General features: G+C 44.7%; 1 protein-coding gene across 1 annotated transcript in view; it reads left to right on the top strand.

The window, feature by feature from the left end:
- The window catches only part of Pacrg (parkin coregulated), a 420,696-nt gene extending 398,704 nt beyond the window's left edge, over nucleotides 1-21,992 (top strand). Inside the window, exon 5 of the mRNA XM_076926641.1 lies at nucleotides 21,507-21,992. Coding sequence (XP_076782756.1) covers nucleotides 21,507-21,667 — 161 coding nt within the window. The 3' untranslated portion in view covers nucleotides 21,668-21,992. The remainder of the gene's footprint in view (nucleotides 1-21,506) is intronic.
- Nucleotides 21,993-23,330: the final 1,338 nt, after the last annotated feature.

The raw sequence follows: 23,330 nt of genomic DNA, 5'->3' as shown, positions 1-23,330 counted from the left end.
TGGAGATGCAGGAGAAATGTTGCTGACAGTGGAGGACTGAACATTTATTCTGAGTGAGCAGAAACAGAGCCTTCCTTGGACTCACTGACCACCACTTCCTTTGTGTCAGTGACCACCACTTCCTGTGTGTGCGGGAAGTTGAGGGGGAGGGGCTGCTATTGTCCCAAACTTTCACTAATGCTTTGATTCCCTGCTTTAATTTACTGTCCTGGGTGGACATTAGAAGATTCGATAGGACATAATCAGCTAAGAAGTATCATCTTTTTCTATACTTTCTTTTCTTAAACATGCTCCACACACTGTACATGCGTCCAGCTGCGGGAGACTCGAACCATGCTTATTTTCTTTACATTAGCTTCACTTCTGCTTTCCTTTGTAAATAGTCTTTCACTTGCCTTTCTCAGTGTTTCCTCTTCCGTATTATTAGTCTCTAAAGACTTAAGATGACCTTTGAAATAGAGTTAGGTGGACACTCTGTTTGCCTTGTAATTAATTCAGTCCCGCTGTACCATTATACAAAATAACCCCAACAGGGTAGCAGCATAAACAACAGCTAGAGTGATGATAGTGTGTTCACTGGGAGCCCCTCACTCCAGGCCCAGCATGGCATTAGTTGTCCCAGCTAAGCCCACAGTAGTCCCTGGAGGGCTTTGTTCTGAGGGCATATCCTCTATAAGGAAGTGAAGGCTACACAGTGACTTGCTACTCAGGTTCAACTGGTAAGTCAAGACGGCAGAGGACAGGGTGGAAGGTGGTGGCCTCCGTGACCAACTTATGCTCCCAAGTTTGACAGTACCTAGTCATGATTAACCCTCATACTGCACTCCATGCACACACGCTCACACGCACGTGTGCGCACGCACACACACACACACATACACACAAACACAATTTTTTGGGGAGGGGGGCCATTTCTTTTAAGTCATCGGTATAAAAAAGCAAGGCCACTTTTTAAAAAGGCTCTGATCTCATGTTCTTACAGGTTTTTTTTTTTCCTTCAAAGACTGAAAACTCCCTATATAAAAATGAAACACAGTGCTAATATTTAGCTCTTCCCAGTGTATCTAGGGACTGCTTAAGTGATCTAGGAGAAAATGACCTCTTTCTTTTTTTTTTTTTTCTTCTAACATGAGAAATGATTTGCTGGCAAGAAGCTCCCAGGGAACCCTGGGACCATCTTGTTCTTTGGAGACTTTAATGACGTAGAGGTTGTGAACCATTGACTTCAGGGTGACTAGAAGTACATTGGGCCTTCCTGCCACGCACGGTAGCATTCTACACAGACACATAAGCCATGTGTGCACACGCACAAGCAAGCAGGAAGCAAGAGAGTATGTGGAGGGTGGGTGCCAATGTGGCTTCAGTGATTTGCACCATCCAGAGGCCTAAAGTCAGCCCTTGTCTTCATTTTGGTTCTAATAATAAACAAACAATTAGCTTGCCACCAGCCACAGCAGCTCTGCCTCCCAACACAGATCCTGTGCTATTAGCCATTACACCATGATTCATGAAGATGTGACCTGGTAAGCTGGCAGTCCAGTCCCCTAAGCCCTGGCCCATGAGATGAGCAGGAGTTTTGACTAAAAAGTTGTAACTTTCACATAAAGAATTAAAAGTCAAGAAGACCTGTTATTCTGAAGATAAACACCCAGGTCCCATCACCAGGAGAGACCTTGAATTAATTCAACATGGCTCACTTGAATATGAAGTCTTTAACGGACATAAGGTTATAGCGCTGTGCTCTTACAAGATTTTAGTCTAGAGAAAAATACATTGTTAACATAAACGTAAAAGACGAGTAAATGGAAAACATGACTAACACCATTTTAGTCTCAGTCCCAGATCCGCATCACCTAGCTCGCTCCATCCTCATGCTCACCTCAGCTTTCGTTTTTTGTTGAGACTCTGTCTAGTCTAAGACCTCCAACAGCCCTCACAGAAAATGACCCAATTATTTCTTTAAGGAAAAAAAATTGGGGTTAGGAAACCAAACGCATCTTAATGAAAATAATCTAAAAGAAAAAAATGCAATTGGAGGAAAATAGATGAAGAAATTGTACTTCCTTGTATTAAAATATTTTCATAAAACATTAAAAATATATTAATGAGAATTTAATCTCATATAAGAAAGTTAATCTGCTATAATATTGCTTTATATATGTTTATATGAAATTGCACACAGTAAAACAAATTATGTCACCATAATATTATCCTGTATCCCCTACAGAAATATTTTTATAAAACCATTAAAAAGCATATTATGGTTGGGTGGGGGAATCTGTAGACTTAGTCTTGATGGTACCTAGAAACAAATAATTTTTGTGTAAAAGCAAGGAATATTAACCAAAAAACCACAAAATTTATATTCGAATCAGTCAATGAAAGTGGGGCTGTCATGTCAGCCTTGGCCTTATCCAAGTATAAAATGGTGATGCAAGAAAAAGTAAGCCACTGGAAAAAACTGGAGAATACAGAGTGTCTTTAAGGGGCAGGTGTTCCTTTTTTTGTTGTTGTTTTAACTTTTTTACTTTTTTTTTTTTTGCAATAAATTTTGGGATGGCCATTCCTATTGTGGCATTTAAATTAACAGTGACTTCAGGTTACAACAATAGTTACTAATGGGTAATTAGCTTCATAGATAACTCAAATAAGCCAAATGTGATCGATGAGGTGAAGATTAGGACTCAGATTATCATTCAGTCGTATAAGATGTCTATTCTAAAAGAAAAAAGTTATTCAATTATTATTTTTATATTACTTTTAAAATTCTTTGTGTATGTATATGCATGTCCATCTGGGGCAGGAGGTGACAAGAGTCCACTTCTCACCTTCCACCACTGGGTCACAGGGATCAATGCCAGGTCATCAGGCTTAGCAGCAAGTGCCTCTGACCCTCTCAACCAGCTTGCTGGCCCTAAAGTGATATTCCTATCATCATGTAATTTATTTTATCATCATATATCATCATATGTATGCATGAGAACCAAATGGTTAAAAACACCCATAAAGAATTAGTTGTTTTACTTATGGCAACTCACGTTTTGTACTCGATGGTCATACTTGACATTCCCTTAGGGACACTCCTCATCTACAAGACAGAAGAAGTAGTTTATGTCCCTGGGGATCCTGTGGGGGATAAAATAGAATTAAAATTAATGGGGCTGGAGAGATGGCTCTGTCACTGAGAGTACACACTTGGTTACCAGCACCCATGTGAGACAGCTCAAACCTGCCTGTAACTCCAGCTCCAGGGGAGCCCACAACTGTTCCCCACACTCCAGGGACCTATACTCACATATGCGCACGCGCGCGCGCGCACACACACACACACACACACACAGGTTAAAAATAAATTTAAAATAACCGTCTTAAAGTGATTAGAAACTCACGCCCATGCTTGGATATGTCTCATTTAAGAAAGAAAGGGAGACAGCCGGGCAGTGGTGGCACACGCCTTTAATCCCAGCACTTGGGAGGCAGAGGCAGGTGGATTTCTGAGTTTGAGGCTAGCCTGGTCTACAGAGTGAGTCCAGGACAGCCAGGACTACACAGAAAAACCCTGTCTCGGAAAAAAAAAAAAAAAAAAAAAAGAAAGAAAGGGAGAGAGACTAACCAGGAAAATGTGTTTAGATGCTTAGCGCAGTGCCTGATACACAGTAAGAATTAAAGTTAAGGTCAGGTTTATCAGTCAAGAATGATTGAGTATAGGCAGCACCATTCAATTCACTATAAAGTAATATGAGCTTCTGTAAGTACTGAAGGGCATGTGCATATCTCTACAGCAAACAAAAACCCTACCAGCATTCTGATTTCAACGGTTTTGTTTTTAGTTTGGTTTTGTTTTCTCTCCGTTTCATTCCTTCTGGGGCACAGAAGTAAGAATGCCATAGACCCAGATATATGTAGCAGCCAGTAATGCACAGTGATGTAGGGTCTGTTGGAAAGAGCTGCCGTGCCACCCTAACCTTGGGCTCCCTGGGAATGGAGGCAAGGAAGATGGGAACCTCGAACGAAGCCTTTCATTCATCCCCAACTCTGACAGTTGCCCATCTGCAGGGTGGGTATGTTTGGAGTGATAATAAGTGCAAGCTTCTTAGATCAACCTTATTAGGGAACAGAAGGGAGTAGCTCCCCGGTAGCTGTCACACTCTGGAACCAGTGTTAGCTCATCTTCATAGAGTCACTTGTGAGGCCCCCAGTGCTGACTTGTAATAGCCCTCAGTAAATGTCAGCCAGCTCCAGTTATGTGCTCAGTCACATGTCCTGCCCACAACCAGCGCTCTAACACAGGTTTCTATGAGAGTGACCATTGCTGGTGTCTTTGCCGGCCATCTCCACTGCCAGCCCCACAGACACAATGAAGCCTCTAAGATTCATGCCTCATACCTTCTCTTTCTAGAGGGTCAGTTCAGGTCCTCAAGACGTACATACCTGTAGCTGTATGTCCTGAACTATGTGCCAATTGTAACAGGTCACTCAACAAAGTCCAGCAGAGTGTTTTCTCTCTTTGTCTCTATCTCTCTGTCTCGGTCTCTGTCTACCTCTCCCCCCACCTCTCTCTCTCTCTCTCTCTCTCTCTCTCTCTCTCTCTCTCTCTCCCTCTCTCTCTCTCTCTCTCTCTCTCTCTCTCTCTCTCTCTCTCTCTCTCTCTCCCCCTCTTCCTCTCCCGCCACCCCCCTCTCTCATCTGAGCAGGACACTGAACTTCAGTTCCTTAGTCTTCATCCTCTTCTGTAGACTGTATTCCTCCACCAAACAGCAGCGGTCAGTGCTCTGGAACCTTCCTTTCCAACCGTAACCCGCTGAGACAGGAAGATTCCTGTAGAAGCCTGTTCCACTGGTATTCCACCTCCACCCTGCAGGAAACACAGATGCCACCGTCTAATGTGCCATGGAGGGTCTAATTTGTCATCTTAAAGCTGTCAGGTTCTTTAAAAGAACAGTAGAACTGATTAAAAAGGGAGCCAATTGAGCTCTCTGTAGCAGAAAACAATTGTAAGAGGGCTTAAAGGTACTTAAGGGTTTGAGTAGTTTTATTCTCCACTGGCTTTTGTGTTGAGCTTGTTTGAGGCCCATTCTGTAGTCTGCTGGAAGATGAATGGCTGGTTCCTTGACAGACTCAGTTTTAGGGTAGTGGCTGGGTCAGGTGGTAATACATGCAGCCTGAATGTATATCTCCCCCCCCCCCTTAAATGTACCAGGATCTCTCAAATAGGCTAGTAATTAGACCTGCCAGCAGGAGCATGTGTGGCTCAGATCTGTAAATGGCCTGCTTTATCTCAGTTTATCAGGCATTTGCTAACAGGTTCTAACAGCATACAAGGAAATAAAGAGAAGGAAAGGAGAGATGATGCTATACTGAACGGCTGCTTCATCCAAATAATTTCATCCACCTTAGTTCATTGAGTGGCCCTATCAGCTATTGATCTGACTTTGATTCTGATCTCCCTGCATCAATCAGAAATTCTGAATGCCTTTGTAACTTATTTGGAACTTTGGAATCTGTTCTCTGTGTCTCTCCCTGCTCCAAAGCCTTGCTTCATACAGTAACATATACAACCCCCCTCCCCCGTTAGCACGAACGTTATGGACATCTTCATTTCCAGACCTCCAAACAAATCATTGTACAGCCAGCCGTGCCTATGAATGCTTTAAAAGGACACCGGCTGAAGCCTGTTCCCACCAGAGGTCACACTAAGGCTAAGGTCGTTAGCATGGATTCATGTGGAGACTTGTGTTACAGCTGTCTGTCTGCACTGTCCCTAGCCAGAAGATAGATAGCAGACTTTAGTCTCCCCAGCTAAGTTCAGTTTCCAACATCTACTCTGCTGTCTCTTCCCTCTGACTCCTTGCCTTCAGCTCCTGCTGCCTCCAGGTCAGGGTAGCTAGTCCTAGACCATTCGTATCTCTGATGCACTTACATATTACAAAGCATACACTTGCCAACACAGGCTGCATCAACTTCAGGTCTAGGACTATAGAAGTTTTACAAATCAACACTTGTCACATCAGTCAGAGTAACAATGGTGTTTAGGCATTCATAGACAATGCAGCCTAAAGATACCCACAAAGGCTTGAATAAAGACAATGGACGGCACAAGGTAGGCCAAGAAGGTAGAAATTATGGACAGACAGACTTCCCGGCCTCTGGGGTGACAGCAGATCTACCACCCACTTTTTCTCCTTGTAATGTTAAGCAGGCCATATGGCTGCTGTATTCGCTACCCTGCCTGTCGCTGTCTGCAAGGTTTCCTATGGTAGACTGTCTAGACTCCCAAGACTCTACCTCTGGCACTCACTAGCTCTCTGAGCTGTGGTGGGGGAGGGATCTGTAAAAAATGCAAACAAGTGGTCCAGACCTAAGGAGCCGCAGCCCTTGATTTAAAAGTAAGTCTCAGGCACAGGTGTGTAGGAACAGGGTTCCCAGTAAAGAGTCCTTCTAAGGCTGGGACTGAGCAGAACAGCCCAGGTAGAGGCCATGGACAGTTGAACAACAGTAGATCCCTGTTTAGAGACTCTGGGAAAAGGCCAAGAAGTCTGGTGAGCCTCGTCCAGGTCTCCACGTACATCTTGATGGGGGGTCATAATTGTCTTGATCTGACAAGACAGGTCATGTGATGTAATAACTGTTCAGCCACTGTGCTCATCTGCCAGAACATTCAGTCTGGTACCCTCAGAGCCATCTGTCTGCTCTGCAAGAGTTTCTAGGCATGGAAGAAGAGTTCATTCGGACTCCCATGTCAAAGTAGCGATCCATATACAGGCAGAGATCTTAACGGTGCTATATGAAGTGGGATTGTATCTTCTCAGGTTGACCTCATCTTAGAGATGGGACAGAGATTCAGGCGCATACCCTTCCCACCTGGACATCCTTCCCTCTTGTTGTCTGCATCAGGCAAGGTCCCTCTCTCCCAACCCATCTCATTGTCTTCTATAAAATTAGACTTACAGTATGAATATTAACTACTACTTAGCTATCTCTCCTCAAAACAACGAAAGGGGAAATTGTCTTGCAACCATTAAGCCCCAAAGGAATGCTGTAAGATATTATCCGAATAGCTTGAGGCCCCCACATCACGGTCATGATGAAACAAACCCCACATTTTTCCGTTGATTTGCTAGGACTGCAGCTCTCACAATGAAGCAACAATAGAGGAGATAACAAGAGCAAAGTGTGTTCCTGAGATTCGAAAAGTCAGGAGTTAGTAGTGGCACAAGACAGAATCATCTACCTTGATCTAGCCAATCGTGGCACAAGTGGGAAAACAAGAACATTCACTTAGATACCAGGACTGAAGAGGGAGGGTCTGGAGGAGGAAGGGGAGGAGGAAGAGGAGGAGGAGGAGGAGGAAAAGGAGGAGGAGGGAAAAAAGGAGGAGGAAGAAGAGGAGGAAGAGGGGAGGAGGTGGAGAAGGAGGGGGAGGAAGAAAAGGAAGAGGAGGAGGAAGAAAAGGAGGAGGAAGAGGGGGAGGAGGGGGAGGAGGAGGAGGAGGAGGAGGAGGGGGAGGAGGAAGTTACTGAGTATAAACATAAGCTAGAAATTGTTGACACGTGAAGTCCTACAGCCAGGGACCATGGGCTGCAGACAACTGCAGCTTAGTGACACTGCATCCTGTAGGTGATCACACATATCCAAGGCCAAACTGACCCCACTGCTCTCAACTCCACCATGACCCAGGGATCCTACCACCATGTTTTAACATCACTGCAACCCTCTGAAGTTGTGAGATGAGTCTTTTTATCAAACACTAGGGCAAAATGTAGACTACACGGAGCTCACTGGGGTCTCTCTCTGCCCATCCAAGAGGAGGGTTACATTGTGGATAATCTGACATCATGTAGAAGTAGTGTGCATGCAGTTTTAATGACCAACATGCTTCCGTGGGCTTTTATAGCACTAGAGACACAACATGAAGACTCTTGACCACCCCCAATCCATCGTTCTGTTACCATGCTGTCTTTGTCCTCACTCATCTGGACAGAGTCCTGATTCAGGAAAAAAAAAAAAAAAAAAAAAAAAAAAGCAACTGGGTATGCTAAACTCAAGAATTTCAGGAGATAAAAATGTAACTCAGGCAAACAAACATTCTTTATTCAAAAGTCTCACACGTCAGCATGCTCCACTTATCGGCGCTTCCAACAAGCTCTGGCGTCCATTCTTGTGCAGATCCAATTTTGCTGTGGCAAATTAAATGGTCACATATTAATTCTCCTCTGCAGTCTCTCTCTCTCTCTCTCTCTCTCTCTCTCTCTCTCTCTCTCCCCCCCCCCCCCGTGTGTGTGGGGGGGGGTGGGGGGGGTGTGTGAGTATGTGTGGTATGCGTGTGCATCTGTGTCTGTGTCTCTTCAAAAAGATTTGAACGGACTCACCAGAGCGCTGGACACTTGTGAGACCTTTGCTCTGCAAGTCCCAGGCTTCTGCCTTGAGACACTCAGTGAATGTCCCTTGCCACATTTAACTCACCAACGTGGAAGCTGATAAAAGTTGATCGCCAGAGCTTTGAAAGATAGTTCAAGGTTATTTTTAACTGAGACACTTAGGAACGGCTAGCGGGTGTTAGCTCTGTCCCGCTTATAACACTTAGCTCAGTTTAGCACAGTAGATTGCTTTGATTTGTTCATTAAATATATAATTTTTGCATTAATTGAGCTCATTTGATGAGAAATATTCCCACTCTATAAAATTTCTGGCTAATGGCTTGGAAATCTATTCAAATTCTGTACTCATAAATTCATTTTACAACTTTCAAAGAGTAGGTCCTTCAGGCAAGCTGAGATGCAGCCCACATACCCAACAGGCAAAGCCTAACCCATGGAAAGGCTGGAGCAGCACAACATGGCTTCTTCATGCCAGCACAATCACGGAGAGCATCTATTTAATTTTTTAAAGTAGAACAAATCGCTCATCACACTGTACAAGTCTTTAGCTCTGGGCTTTGTGCCCTGGAGGCAGGCTGTCACCTGGCAGATTCCCTCACGAGGCACCATTACACCCTGTACAAGATCGGCCAGAGCTGAGATCATTATGTAGGTGAAAGCTTTTTCTACATTTATTTGTCTGTGTGCTCACATGTGGATGCACACGTGTTCACACGCACAAGGAAACCCAAGGACAGCCACTCGTTTTCATTCCTAAGGTGCCGTCTCCCTTTCTGCTTTTTACTCTTTTAGGGACAGGGTCTCTCATGGGCCCGAGGCTCACAAAGCAGGCTCTGCTGGATGATGAGCCTCAGGGATCCACCCATCTCTGTCTCCTCAACACTGGAACAGCAAGAGAGTGCCACCACAGCTGGCTCTTTTGCATGGCTTCTGGGTGGGGGGTTGGGGTGGGGACACTTTGGTCCTCATGCTTGAAAGAATTTACTTTACCACCTAAGCGATTTGTCCAGCCTTAGGTGAAAGGACCAGAACATGTGAAATCAAATTAATAGAGAACTCAGACTGGATTTGAGGATAACAACTTTTAGAAAGCCCCAGTTACAGAAAAGAAAGCAAAACCACAAGACTAAGAAGTGGTGGTTCTGTTGTGGTGCTGTGTAGAAACAGAAGGTGGTACTAGCCTCTACCATGGAGGCTCACCTAGGCAGTCCCCAGCATCAGTCCACAAGCATCGAAAATTATCTCAGTCGATCTACATCATTCCTGAGCAGCCTTCTGTAAGTTCTTCCAAACAAACAAACAAACAAAAATAAACATTTGTTTTAGTCTTTATCAAGATGACTAGAAATGACCAAGTATCTCCAAGAGAAATTAAATGAAGCAAAACTTAAATAGTAATTACAAGGTCCATACAGATCAAATGTTTTCTGCTTTCTGGAGCAAAGACTGCTAACAAAGTCACTGGGATAATAGAATCTTTCCCTTTGGAAAGGAAAGATTGTTCTGAGGTTGGTCAGCATGCTTCTTCCAGCTGAGGGTTACACATAGCACAGGGATCCCACTGAGCGTCTCACAAGAAGACCATAACCTCACCATCTTCATGAAGACTGGAACCCAGAACGTTGATTTAGAAAGTTCCCCATCACCTGCGGCTTTCCTTTGGCCTTCTATATTTGTTTCGAAAGCTATTGAAAGGTCAGTCCGCTCCTCAGAAGGTTTCTCCTCCTCAGCTTCCCACCTGATTCTCTAGGGAAGCCTTTGCTGAGCAGCCGTGATCTCTCCCATTTACACCAAGAGCCCCAGATGTCCCTCATCTGTAGGCCATAATTAAGACGAGCCCTAATAAGTGCTGGTAAGGATGAGAAGTTTAAATGTGAAACTAACGCTACAATTCCCCACGTGTTTACCATGGAGCCACAGCGCTGAAATAAGTGTCCTTGAAACTCCTGACTTGTCATCCTGCTCAGGATGAGAAAAGCGAGCAAGACCACCCCTCTCACAAGCAATGTGCCGGTGCCCACCACAGGAGACACTGTGAACAATCCAGCTGCATCGAGTCCAGTACCTGCTGGCATGGCTTCATCTGGGACCTCCCTGGGGTCAAGAGCCTACTCTATGATGAGGACACCCTGCTGTACTGGGGAGGCAGTGTTCTGCACCCTTACAGCCCTCCTGTGGTGACAAGTGACACCCAGACCCTCTTGCGAAACCTCCTGTCTTCTTTCTCACATGTAACAGGGTGCCTCCCTGTCCCTCCCTTTCAGTACCACACTGTCACCTGCGGCTTACATCACTTCACTGAATTGTCTAACCTGCCCAGACAGTGTTTTTCTTTTCCTTGGAGGAAAGTGATAGTAATATCTAGCTCACGTACCTATTGGTCCCAAAAAAACCTACCCTGTCTATGAGACACTGTGTTCTTGTTGTTGTGACTCCACCCTGAGACAGCAAGTGGGCAGCAGATGGAGAGAATGCCTGCTGATCTGAATCTTTCTTGATGCATCTACTCACTGCATCCTGCTGTTCAAATATGAAAAGAGACCCGTTCTCACCTCAAAAGCCTACACTCTGCCCCTTTCACTGGCTACAGACTCTATTGGTATGTTTATTCCAGACAGGGATAAACTAGTAAATTCACCTATTTTTTTTCTCAGTATGGCATCCAAATCGAAGCAGTCATTAACCAATGAAGACTCTAATTTGCCTTTTTTGTTACTGCTGTCTGGACCAAATCATTTTCAACTAGACAGGTAAAAAAGTTATACTATAGTAAGGACTAATAAGCCCTACGGGCATTGACATGGACCCGGATAACATTCGGTGTTGTGTCAACAAATAATTTGGATTTTGACAGAGTTCTCTTGTCTGACTGGAGTTAATTTGGTCAACATTTGTTCTCTTCAAGTTTCCTTAGAACTTGACTTAAACACTGAACTTGGTGTTGCTGGGATTTGTGAACTGCTTTGAGGAAATGTCTGCGGCTGTGACGGCAGGGGCTGTCTGCTGGAGGACCATCCTTACGAAGCACCTGTCCACAGCTATGCTGAAGTAGTTTAAAGAGGTGGAACAGGGTGAGAAGGTGAAGGCTAAGTCCCTTTCTTACACAGAGGCCACGACTAAGTTCAAGATAAACAGCTGCTAAATTGTGAAGAATTTATTTTATTTTTGCTTTTTTTTTTTTCCGAGACAGGGTTTCTCTGTGTAGCCCTGGCTGTCCTGGAACTCACTCTGTAGACCAGGCTGGCCTCGAACTCAGAAATCCGCCTGCCTCTGCCTCCCAAGTGCTGGGATTAAAGGCATGCGCCACCACCACCACCCAGCTTTATTTTATTTTTAAATGAAAAAAACTTTCATACAATATATGTTGGTCATGCTTCCCCTTCGCCTACTCCTCCCAGATTCTCCCTAGATCCCCAGTTACTGAGGAATTTTACCACAGATTATGTCCCGTGGGCCCAGTGCCTTCTTCCCCACAGTAGAACTTAGAGAAGTAAACCTATGTTGCTGTTGAAAAATGACAGCTGTTTTAGAAGCATCCCTTGTCCAGGGAATGGAGATCTGGGTATTAAACTGGCTGTTGGCCAACACCCATAACATGTCAGTTCCATGAGTGACATTCACAAGGGCCCTCCTGGAGCCCCCGGGGGCAATGGCTCAGCAGCCTCCTGCTTTTGTCCCCAGCTCCCAAGTCAGGGAGAAGCAGAGAGTGGGCCATCCAGCTTCAGTGTCAAGGGAGACATAAAGAGTAGGACACCCAGCTGGGCACCCAGGGTTTGCTTCAAAGCTTTCCTCTTCAGAGGAAAGAGACCTTGTGAATTTCATTAATGTCAACAAGATCTGAGCAGCCTGAAGAATGTAAGCCCTTGGGCATCTCCTGCATGCCAGCTGCTATGGTTATTAAAAGTTTGTGGTTGCAATACTGTTGCAGCTTTAATTAATACACCCACAAACCAAGACTTTGGAAATATTCACTGAAGAGTCATCCTTCAGGGCAGAGATCTATGGAAGAGACAGTGCCTGAGTGTGGGGTCTGGCACAGAAACACCAAGAATTCCCAATAGGGTGACACATAACCATGATTCAGGGGGTAAAGACCAGTTCTTTCAGTAATAATAATAATAATAATAATAATAATAACAGTGATAATAATAACTTAAACAAAAAATGAACAGCAACATTTCTGGGAGTTTCTGAAAGCAGTTAACCTCAACCATTGCCCCAAAGCCAACTCCTCTTATTCACTGTGGGAAAGGAAGTTTTGTCCCAGTTCCCTGGGCACTTCCCCGTCTTTCCACCCCAGACCTTCAAGTCTCATAGTCATCTTCCCTTCATTATCCAACCTCCAAAGAATGGAATCTCCTCATCCTAGAACAGATGAAGCTATTCATATAAAGAGATCCACACTAACGAAGCCAAGCATGGCAGTCTGTGCCCACTGTGGTCCCAGCACTCAGGAGGCTGGTGAAAAAGATCCCTAAGGCTTGAGTCCAAAACCAACCTTGGAGCCAGGCAGTGGTGGCGCACGCCTTTAATCCCAGCACTTGGGAGGCAGAGGCAGGCGGATTTCTGAGTTTGAGGCTAGCCTGGTCTACAGAGTGAGTTCCAGGACAGCCAGGGCTACACAGAGAAACCCTATCTCGAAAAACAAAACAAACAAAGAAAGCCTTGGATTTGTGTGTGTGTGTGTGTGTGTGTGTGTGTGTGTGTGTGTGTCCTAGCCATTCTGACTGGAATAAGATGAAATCTCAAACTAGCTTTTATTGGCATTCCCCGATAACAAAGATATTGAACAATTTTACAAATACCTCTCAGCCATTTGTATTTCATCCTTTTAGAACTCTGTTTGGTTTCATGTCCTATTTTTTAATTGTGTTGTTTGTTTTCTTGAGGTTTACTTTTCTCAGTTCTTTTAATACTCTAGACATTGTTCACGTACAGATGTATAGCCGAGAAAGACTTTTTTCCCCACTCTGCAGGCTGCCTCTTTGTCCTTTACCCTACCGAAGATTTCTACTTTCATGAGATCCCACTTATCAGTTGTTGCTCTTAATGCCAAAGTTTAAGTTGTGTTCGGAAAGTCCTTTCCTGTGCCTGTAAGTTGCAGCACATTCCCTATGTTCTCCTCTGTTAGATTCCGGTATCGGGTCTTACTCTGGGATTCCTCATCCATTTGGAGTTGACTTTTGTGCAGGGTGAGAGATAAGAATCTAGTTCCGTTCCTCTACACAAGCCGTCCAGTTTGACCAGCACCACTTGTTGAAAGATGCTCTCTTTACTCTAGTGTATGGATGGCTCCCTCATCACAGGTCAGGTGGATGGAAGGTGTACACTTACACTCGGTTCTTCAGTTCTATTCCATTGGTCACTGTCTCCGTTTTTATGCCAGTACCATCCTCTATTGTCACTATAGACAGCTCTGCAGTATAATTTGAAATCTGGTCTGTGATAGCTCTAGCACTGCTTGTATTGTTCAGGATTATTTAGGCTACCCTAGGTCTTATGTGTTTCCACGTGAAATCTAAGATTATTTCTTCAATTTCTGTGAAAAAAAAAAAAAGTGTTGCATTTTGATGGGGTTTGAGTTGAATCTGTGGATTGCTTTTGGTAGAATAATTATGTTCACTATAGAAATCCTACCAATGCACAAGCATAGGAGATTATTACATCGTCTGGTAACGTTGCAACATCTTTTTTCAGAGTCTTAAAGTTTTCATTGTGCTTCCTTGTTGATGTTTGTTTGTTTCATTGGTGTTTGCTTGCTTGCTTTTTATTGTTATGTTTTTACTATTAAGAATGTCATTATTTCCCCAATTACAAATGCTGGCAAGGATATGGGGAAAGGGTAAACACAGTCCCTTCTGGTAGGAATACAAACTGTATATCAGAGTGGAAGTTCCTTCAAAAAGCCAGAAGTAGATCTTTCACATGATCCAGCTGAACCCAGTGCATTCCAAAACTTCTCTAAATTCTATTGGAGCGACATTTGCTTATGCATGTCCATGAGGAAATGAAAACAACGTAGATATCTGTCATCTGTTGAACAGAAAATGAAAATATAGTATATAACACAACAGAATATTATTCAGATATTAAGAAAAAATGAAATTAAGAAGTTATCAGGTCAATGAATGGTGCTGGAAATAGCTATTCTGAGTGAGGTAACCCAGACTCAGAAAGACAAAGTCATGTTTTCTCCTACCAGTGGGTGTTAGCTTGAATCTTTAGATATGTGTGTTTCATACTAATACGTAATCCTGCTCCATATGGATCCACAAGGTTAGGAGAGTAGTAAGGGGACATTGTGGAGAGAGTCTTCAAGGGAGAGGCGAAAGATTGTACTAGTATGGAGGGGAGGAAGGAATAGTGAGACAGGGAGGGTTTAGTGAGATGGGAACGAGGAGAGTAGTGGAGGGAAAACAGGAGCAACAAATAACACCAAAGACCTTTAAAAAAAAAGATAGACCAGTGTGAATGTTCCATAAAATACATACGCATGTAAATAGGCAAGAGTTCCAATGGAGTTGCCAGATGATGGAGTGGGACTTCCCCTACCAGACAGCCTAGCTAACTGATGGGAAAGGCCTCCCATGAGGAGCTAGGCTAGGAGGTAGACATGGAGCCCTGTGTGTGTGTGTGTGTGTGTGTGTGTGTGTGTGTGTGTGTGTGTGTGTGTGTGAGAGAGAGAGAGAGAGAGAGAGAGAGAGAGAGAGAGAGAGAAAATCAGTTTTCTTTAAGTATTTAAGGTGTAGTCCCTGGTAGAGAGCCCCACATACAAGAAAAAATATATATATAATGCACATATAATGTATATATATTCTTTATATGTTATCTATATGAAATTATATATGTTCTTTATATATTTTTGTATATAGTATATAAATATAATATATATTTGTATATAATATATATATAAATCTATTTCATATATAATATAGATAATATATATCAAAATTTTTAAGAGGATACAAAGTAGGGAAGGTAAGTGAGGAAGCAGAACCTGGGAAGAACTGGAGGAGGATTGGATACGATCAAAATTCATTGTGCAAATTTTTCAAAAATTAATAAAATATTTTTTTTAAAAATAATAGCTTAGGCAAAATGAGATTTTTATCTCAAAAGAAAGAAAAAATGACTCAAAATCTACATTTCCTAAACACATAAATGTTACATTATCTTACTGGCATTTTTTTTTTAATATTGGGAGTTATCATTTAAATTAAATGTGGGTTTTATTTCACTAAACCGGATACCTGCTTAAGCAGCAGTTATCACAAACAGGAAATTGCCATTCTGACTGCTAAATCCAGCAAGCCTGGAGCAAAGTATCACTCAGAACCTTGGAACAGAAAATCTACTGTTGTTCCGTGTACCAAACAAATGTATCCAATAGTGACATTTGCAATAGCGTCATCCCAGCTTACCTGCTAAGACCAGCACCTGAGCGCTGGGCTCACTTCATCTCCTGGTGATATCACCACAGCCTCTTAAGGAGGAGGACAGCTTTAGCTGTAACTGGTGCCATAAGAAATAAAAATATAAATGATAGATAGATAGATAGATAGATAGATAGATAGATAGATAGTGAAATTACAAGTCTTCTTTTTTCCTTTTATTTTATTGGATTTCACTATACCTAGCCTGGCCTTGAACTCAGTATCCTGCTGCCTCTACCTGTTACTTGAGCAAGCTCACCCCGCCGCAACAGACAAGAGTCCTGGCTGCCCTCTGCGACCAGCACCCACGGCCTTGGTGTCCTAAGGCACTGTGTCACTTTGTTTCATATTGAACACTCCCTCTCCGGGGAAAGCTTCGATCTGGATTTAGCCTCGGGTCACATTCAAGTACTCTGTGTGCAAAACAGCTAATTGTGACAGCATGTTTTCCACACGCCAGCAAGACAGAGGGACTAGAGGGTGTCACCAGCCCACGCTGCTCAGCAGTGCCCCTGTATGTCACTCAGCCGCTGGTGTGAGAGAGCCAGTTTCCCTCCACAACTGGTGCTGCTCAGGGAGAAGGCCAACTCTGCCTGCTCACTACTCTCTGTCTCCCTGGCGTACTTTCTGATTGCTTCAGTTATTTCAAGGCCTATCGGGTACTCAGGAGGCAACACCAGTCTCTTCTTACTAAGCTCCATGAGTTACAGAAAGCCAGAGTTAGCAAATTGGGCAAGGAGAGACTGGGAACAAAAGTCTAGGCATCATCAGAGTCCCCCTCATCCAGAGTTCTGTTCCTGGTTTGTTTGTTTGTTTGTTTTGTTTTGTTTTGTTTGCGTTTTAATTACACTTATTTTTTAACTTTTAGGTTTTGGATGTGTAGAGGTAAGGGTACGCCAGGGGACATGTGGAGGTCAGAGGACAGACTGTGGAAATGAGTTCTCGCTTTCAGTTCTGCAGAGCTCGTGTTGTCAAGTGAATCTTCTTACTGTCCCTCAGCCCTCATCTCTTCTGGCCCTTACAAACATTTGAGGCGTTGCCAAAACCATTCGGCCACTGCAGGCCCAGGGGGTGGAGGTGGGCAGGCACCTATTTGTCATCCTCACCTATGACATTACAGCCAGCTGTATGATCCTGTCCTGGTGAGTCCTGAGGGCCAGGACACTGCAGCCTGGGGCCATGATGTGTCAGAATTAACAAAGATGCTCCTTTCTTAAAATGGGCCTTTTTATTAGTCAATGTCAGAAATACCAACAAGAGTTCATCCTTGGTCATGTCGGGGAAGGACCTGAAGCCAGCATGCATTTGTTTTTCTGTATATCTCTCGTGATTTAAGTAAGCCTTTTTATTTCCAAGTAACAGTGGCCGTGACTGTTCCCGACACCATCTTTCCATTTACCATTAAGAGTATTCCCCAAAACAGCATTCAAAACAGAAAAACCCAAATCTGAATGCAATGTTCTCTGAGCCAGGTGACCAACCACCTATTCTTGATTTGCTTTTCCTGTCTCTCACCCAAGAGTCCCTTGGGCACCTAGCTAAAAGAACTGGGCCAGAGTTCTCTCAGGGCCCATGCCCAGTGGGCAGCAAAAGAGAGACTGCGAGGCCTGATTCCAGGAGCCATGTGTGTTCCCATGGGTGCTGGTGATCATTTGCTCTGTGTGAAAGGTAGCCTATGAGAGTTCCTTCCCTAGCTGGTCAGCTCCCTGAGAGGCAAGGGCCTGATGTATTCACTGGTCCCTTCATCCTCCAGGGCCCAACAGAGCTTCCCCTGTGCACAAAGAACCCTGTAACATTAGCTGCAGGTCCTGCCAAGGCCAAGGAGCAAGGCTTCAAAGGCAATCCCAAAGCTGGCTTAAGAAAAGCGTGCGTGCCTGCTCCAGCTAAACTGGCCTGCCTATCCGCTTTGAGTCTCTCACCTCTGACTGGGCTCCTTCCTTTTCGTAACAGTAGTAACTAAATAAAGGAGAACAGTGGGCTTCCACAGTCTAGAAATTGAAACCCCAGTGGAGTTGTTTTATCAAAATTCTACATGATCTCTGTCTGCTGTTGGCCAGCGTTCACCGAGTAGCAGATAACTGTGTGAAACGTAAATGTGTCTTATGTAAGTGCCCTTTGCCATGGGCCCTAGTGACAGGCATGAGCTGAGCCTCTGCACCGGGAAGATGCCATCAGTGAGCAGATGGGAAGTATGCACGTCTTGCTGTGACCTGAAAAAAGCCAAGAAGTAGCACACAGGTTGGAGCTGTTTCAAAGGGATTAGACAGGAAAGACGCTTGAATGTTTAATGCTGAAGCAGATTTCTCAGATAATCAGAGAAGATCCAACATCTAAAGTGATAAATGGAGTTTAAATAACTCGGAACTGGGAACTGTCTCTGGGAGGCCATTGCCTGCCTCCTGCGTGCCAGCAACTCTAAGAACAGCCCCTCTCCCCCATTCAGCTGTTTGAATGTCCTTCTATGGGGCACAAATCTGCCTTGCACCCTCCACGTAAGCCCCACTCATTTGGTTATAAATAAAACATATCTTTTCCATCATCAACATCCCTTCCTAACCATCTGAACGTAAAGTAGGCGCCCCATTTCCTAAATAGTAATATCGGCTCCTAATCAGAGCTGACAATTGTAAATAACCACCTGGTTGATGCTGCTGTTGTTATTTTAAGGGTCCTATTCTCACAAACACTTATCCCAGTGGCGTTGTCTGCATTTAAAGCAGGGAGCTCAAACGAGTCACCTCTACTCCTGCTTCTCAAGACACAGAGAGAACAGCACAAGTTTCAAAATGGAGATCACACCCCCCCCCCAACCTGCCTGTCAGCATAGCTTGACATTAGCCTGGCCCGTCGTCATTACAGCATGCAAAACAAGGCGCGGGCTCTTGATTTTTGTTTAGCTTTTCTGTCTCTGTCTGCCCCCATGATGCACACTCAGCCACCACAGAACAGTGCGACTCCAACTGCCTTCCAGACAAGCGACTTCTATTCTGCCCCATTCTTTTATCGTTGGGGTTGGTACAGTTCGAGACAAACAAAGCCACAGAGCCGACTCCCACAGCTAAATATTTTTTAAAAAGTAAGAACATGGAATAAAGTGATGCTTGTCGCTGCTGTGCTCTGACAGGGAGTGGAGCCTAGGGTGTGTTAAGTCCCCATTGTGCACAGACTTCCCAAACCCCCTCAGCTACATTGGAAAAATGTGCCTGTCCTGTGACCCATTCAGTCTTTGACCTTTTGGGCACAACAAAAGGCACTATTTACCAGTGATTAATACATGGATCTTTGTCTAAAAGGAGCTGTATCGAAGCTGTCACGGCCCAGCATCACCAATTTGATTTCCCAGGTGCCTGTGGGGCAGGGAGTGTTGCAGGTTCAAACAGAGCCTGCGTATGTCTCCCTAACTGTGTGAAAGATCACTAACTATCGGAAAAATCACAGGCCAGTACTTACAAGGAATGTCATTTGGGAGAAGAAGGACACAGAGATTAGCCCAAACCTCCTGGGACACTTTCCACTCCAGGTGGAGTCCTGGGATATTGGCCTCATTCCTAAGGATGGCACTGAACCAACAACCTTACCTCACAGTGCCTGCTCTCCTGTTGCTTGGCCTGACTCTATTGGTAGCTGACTTCCTGGTCCCCTTCTTTGTTTCTGACCATTTTTTCCCTCACACCTCCATCCTGCCAAACCCGAGCATCTCGCAGTTTCAACTCCAGGACCCTCTCCTATTGGCAGACTCCTCATGTTCTCCCCGGTGTGGCCATTCCTAAGAGTACCCTCTTCTTAGGATGCACCATGCCAGTCTTTGATGATGAAGATGATGGTAGTCTGTTTGCTTAAACATGTATTTGCCTGTGGCTTATTTTCTTATTGATATTTATGCTTTCTTCAGAAATATGACAAGAATCTTTACTATGCTTCTCTCTTGGTGATAAATATTCTCTCTACAAGATAAATACGGTTTTGAGCAATGTTCGTGGACATGCTCCATGGGTTTGACATTTTGAATAACCAGCCACTTGGTGAGTCAAACTTGAAATGGACTGAAATCCATTACACAAGGTGTCCACCATGCAGAGAAAAGTCTCCTAATTACAGTCTTGTAAACCTTTGTAAGTTCACCTTATAGAATAAATTAATACGTGCCACAGTTGTAAGACTCTACTTTTGCAACTTTTCTGTATTTTCTACCTGCCTTCACTCTTACCAAACAAATTGGTCAGGATGACAGTCTGTTTTTTCTGTATTATCTCAGACAGTCCTATTTCTCTAAGAAGTTTCTGGGGAAACATCAGATGAAAGTAGTGCCTGTCTGTGCTGTGTGGGATCCTAATTGTTATCTTTGCTCTGGTCTGATCCATTACCTGATCCTTTTGAAATGTCCCCAAATAACAGGCTAGGGAGTCTGGAGCACCAATTTAACTTCCATGGTTTTTACATCAAGTGGGGTAAACATTTGAAGGCTGTACCTGAGGTATGAGCGAAGTGAACCATTCCTCTACGAGATGGACGCTTCAGAATGTGCTGGTCCACTGTACCCTCTGGCCCTCACTCACGTCTTCATCCCTCTGTCTCCTAGAAGCCCAACTTGTCACCCCCTCCTGTGTCACCAGGCAATGTGAGCAACTTCTCTAAATGCAATAATATCTCCCTTCTGGGGACAGGGACACTAAAGCCCTTGGAAATCTGTGGATGCAGCAAAAGCGTGTTAATGACTCTGTAGACGGAAACCATGATAATGTTGGAGTTTGGAGATGCACAGGGGGTGCACCTCTGTCAGAACTGGGGTTCCTCCAGATATCTCACAGTCTAGGTGCTGTCAGGGACCTTTTATCTGAGTAGCTACAGCCTGAGTTTTCAGAGTGAGAGACCTGAAGGTTTGTAAGGCCTGCCAAGGCATCCTAGGAATCAAATCCTTCATGGTACCGGCAAGGCAGGCACAGTGGCCAAATGCAGGCTGCAGGAGGATGGGCTGCCGTGGGGCCTCTCTGGACCTGCAAGCTCCAGAACTGGCAACAATAGCTCTCTGGCCTGCTTCAGCCCTTAGATGGACTATCAAATGTCCTATGTCACTCAACAAACAGCAGCCACAGAAAAGTTTCCAGGCCTCTGTAGTCCCCAACCCTCAAGAGAAAGACTCACCATGTACACAAAGCTGCAAAGACATGGACCACTGCTCTAATCTGAGCCCGTCCTTCTCCAGCCTGCCTACTGTGAGCTACATGGGTCCCTCTGCTGTGCACTGGGCTGTGATGTGGACAAGATCTCCTGCCTGAAAAAGGAGCTTGTCTCATGATTCTTTCATACTTGTCTATTTTAGATTAATTTTCACCAGCTCTGCCCTGGATTCGAGCTTTGTTACTCTCGTCACTTGTCTAATGGGCTGGTTTGTTGGTTGGTTGGCTTTTTTAAGAAGAGGGAGGTCTTATTATGTAGCCCAGGCTAGCCTCAAATTCATCGTGATCCTCCTGCCTCGGCTTGGTGATGCTAGAATCTCAGGCATGGCATCACTATCATATGCAATTTGGTATTTTTGCGGAGTTGCCACCAGCCTCAAATGTCAGCAAGATAATGTGAGAATGGTAAACCGGTCAGTGTCTCCTAACAGGCGCTCGAGAAATACCTGGCCTGCGGGTTGGAACTCTGGGGACACTGCACAGAAATAACTGCCTCTTTGTTTATTTGCCTGATTCAGTGAACTCCGGGGATGGCATCGACTACAGCCAGCAGAAGAGGGAGAACATTGGCGACCTGATCCAGGAGACCCTGGAAGCCTTCGAACGCTACGGAGGGGAGGACGCCTTCATCAACATCAAATACATGGTGCCCACCTACGAGTCGTGCTTGCTGAACTGACCAGGCATCTGCAGGAGGGAGCCTCCCTTGGTATCACAGCCATCTGTCCCCAATGCCCTAGCGTCTCATTACTTGCGACTCCTACAGCTCTCTTTCTACAGCTGCAAACATAGTAGCTTCTGGGCCAAAAGACTGTTAGCCCTATTGAGAGCAAGGCTTTCCGATACATAAATAGTGCCTGTTTCTTAGATTACAATAGTGTACTGTGCTTTTTTTTTTTTTTTAACACGAGGAGAATTGCTTCTTTATCCAGCTCAGATGGAGGCAGGAGTCTGAGTTAAACCTTCAGTTTTATAGACAATAAAATCATAATTCTCATATGCAATTCGCCCTTTGCCATGCTATGTCTGCCTGCCCCTTACAGCCATGTCATGAGCTGTAAGGAAGAGTCTGTGCTGAGAGCTTAGTAGGTGTCTGTCATGAAAGAGAAGCATCACTCCAGCAACTGTGTGAAACACTGCACTCTGGCATTCACTACAACTGTTGAGTGTATACCCCAGTTACAGCAGACAAACTTTGCAGCCCATTATAAGCTAAGTGATAACCATAATTAACGTTTCTGACCAACTAGTGATCCGGGCTTCAGGGCTTTTGCCGTTCAAAACTAGCTGCAGATGAAAGTCTGGGGAGAAGCTGGAGTCAGGGTTAAGCTGTGAAATGTTAGGTTTGCAACACTGTTAGTTCTAAGGAGAGAGCTGGCTGGAACCCTCGCTCCTCCACTGTGAGGATGGCACTGGACATCCCAGGGCATCTCAGGGCTAGGCCTGCTGTTGACAAAATGCTGCCCAGCAGTTGGTTCAGGGCTTCCCATCATCCCTGAACATGGCTGTGTGCCTCCTAATGACCTTTGGAAAGGACCAGTGTTGGCCTTAGTGAGTCTCCCTTGCCCCCTGTTTCCTCCCAGTTGCTCTAGTCTCACAGTTCCATGAGAGCAAGGGTTCAATGACATGATTTTGGCATTTTATTGAGTCCAGAGAAGACAAAGGATGCATACTTTTTCATTCAGCAGAGAACGAAAAAAAATGCAAAGCAAAGACAAAACATAAGGCATTCAGCCTTGGACCATGACTGGCAGGAAGCTCCGAGCATCTGGACTCAGCCCAGAAAACTTCATAAAGCAGAAGCGAGGTCTGCACACCTAAGAAATGGCTTAGCCACCCAGAAATGCCTAACCTCAAGTGTCTCACTTCTGAAGCAAAGTGCAATTTCTGCATAAAAGTGGGAAAGTGTACTCCTCCCCTCCCCCATCTCTGCCCTCTGGCCTCATCATCAATACTAATTATTCAAGGTTTTCTGTTTCCAAAATTAAAGACCCAATTCTGCAAATGAGTTAGTTCATTACTCATTCCGTAGGATGGGCAAGGTACGAGGAGTCTAGCGTTGGGGCACCACCACCTGCTTTCAGGAGCTCAGTCGGGGTAGAAAAAGAAGACAAAGGTCCTTGTAGGGACGGCATTTGGAAGGCACAGCTGTAAGTCCAGTGACATGCACAGCTGCAGCCCTGACACTGGTAATGTAATGGAAGGAGACCCCAAAGTAGAGATACTGGCCTGGAATGACTCCTACGGCTTCCACCCTCCACCCTTCTCACACATGTGAAAACCACCTGACTTTAAGCAGGAAGACTGGCTGGGAGCCCCAATTTTGGCTTGGAACTGATGCA

The sequence above is a fragment of the Arvicanthis niloticus genome, chromosome 28 (genome assembly GCF_011762505.2).
Source record: "Arvicanthis niloticus isolate mArvNil1 chromosome 28, mArvNil1.pat.X, whole genome shotgun sequence".
In the NCBI taxonomy this organism is placed as follows: Eukaryota; Metazoa; Chordata; class Mammalia; order Rodentia; family Muridae; genus Arvicanthis; species Arvicanthis niloticus.
The sequence above is the reverse complement of the archived record's forward strand: the minus strand, read 5'-3'. Positions and strand labels throughout refer to the sequence as shown.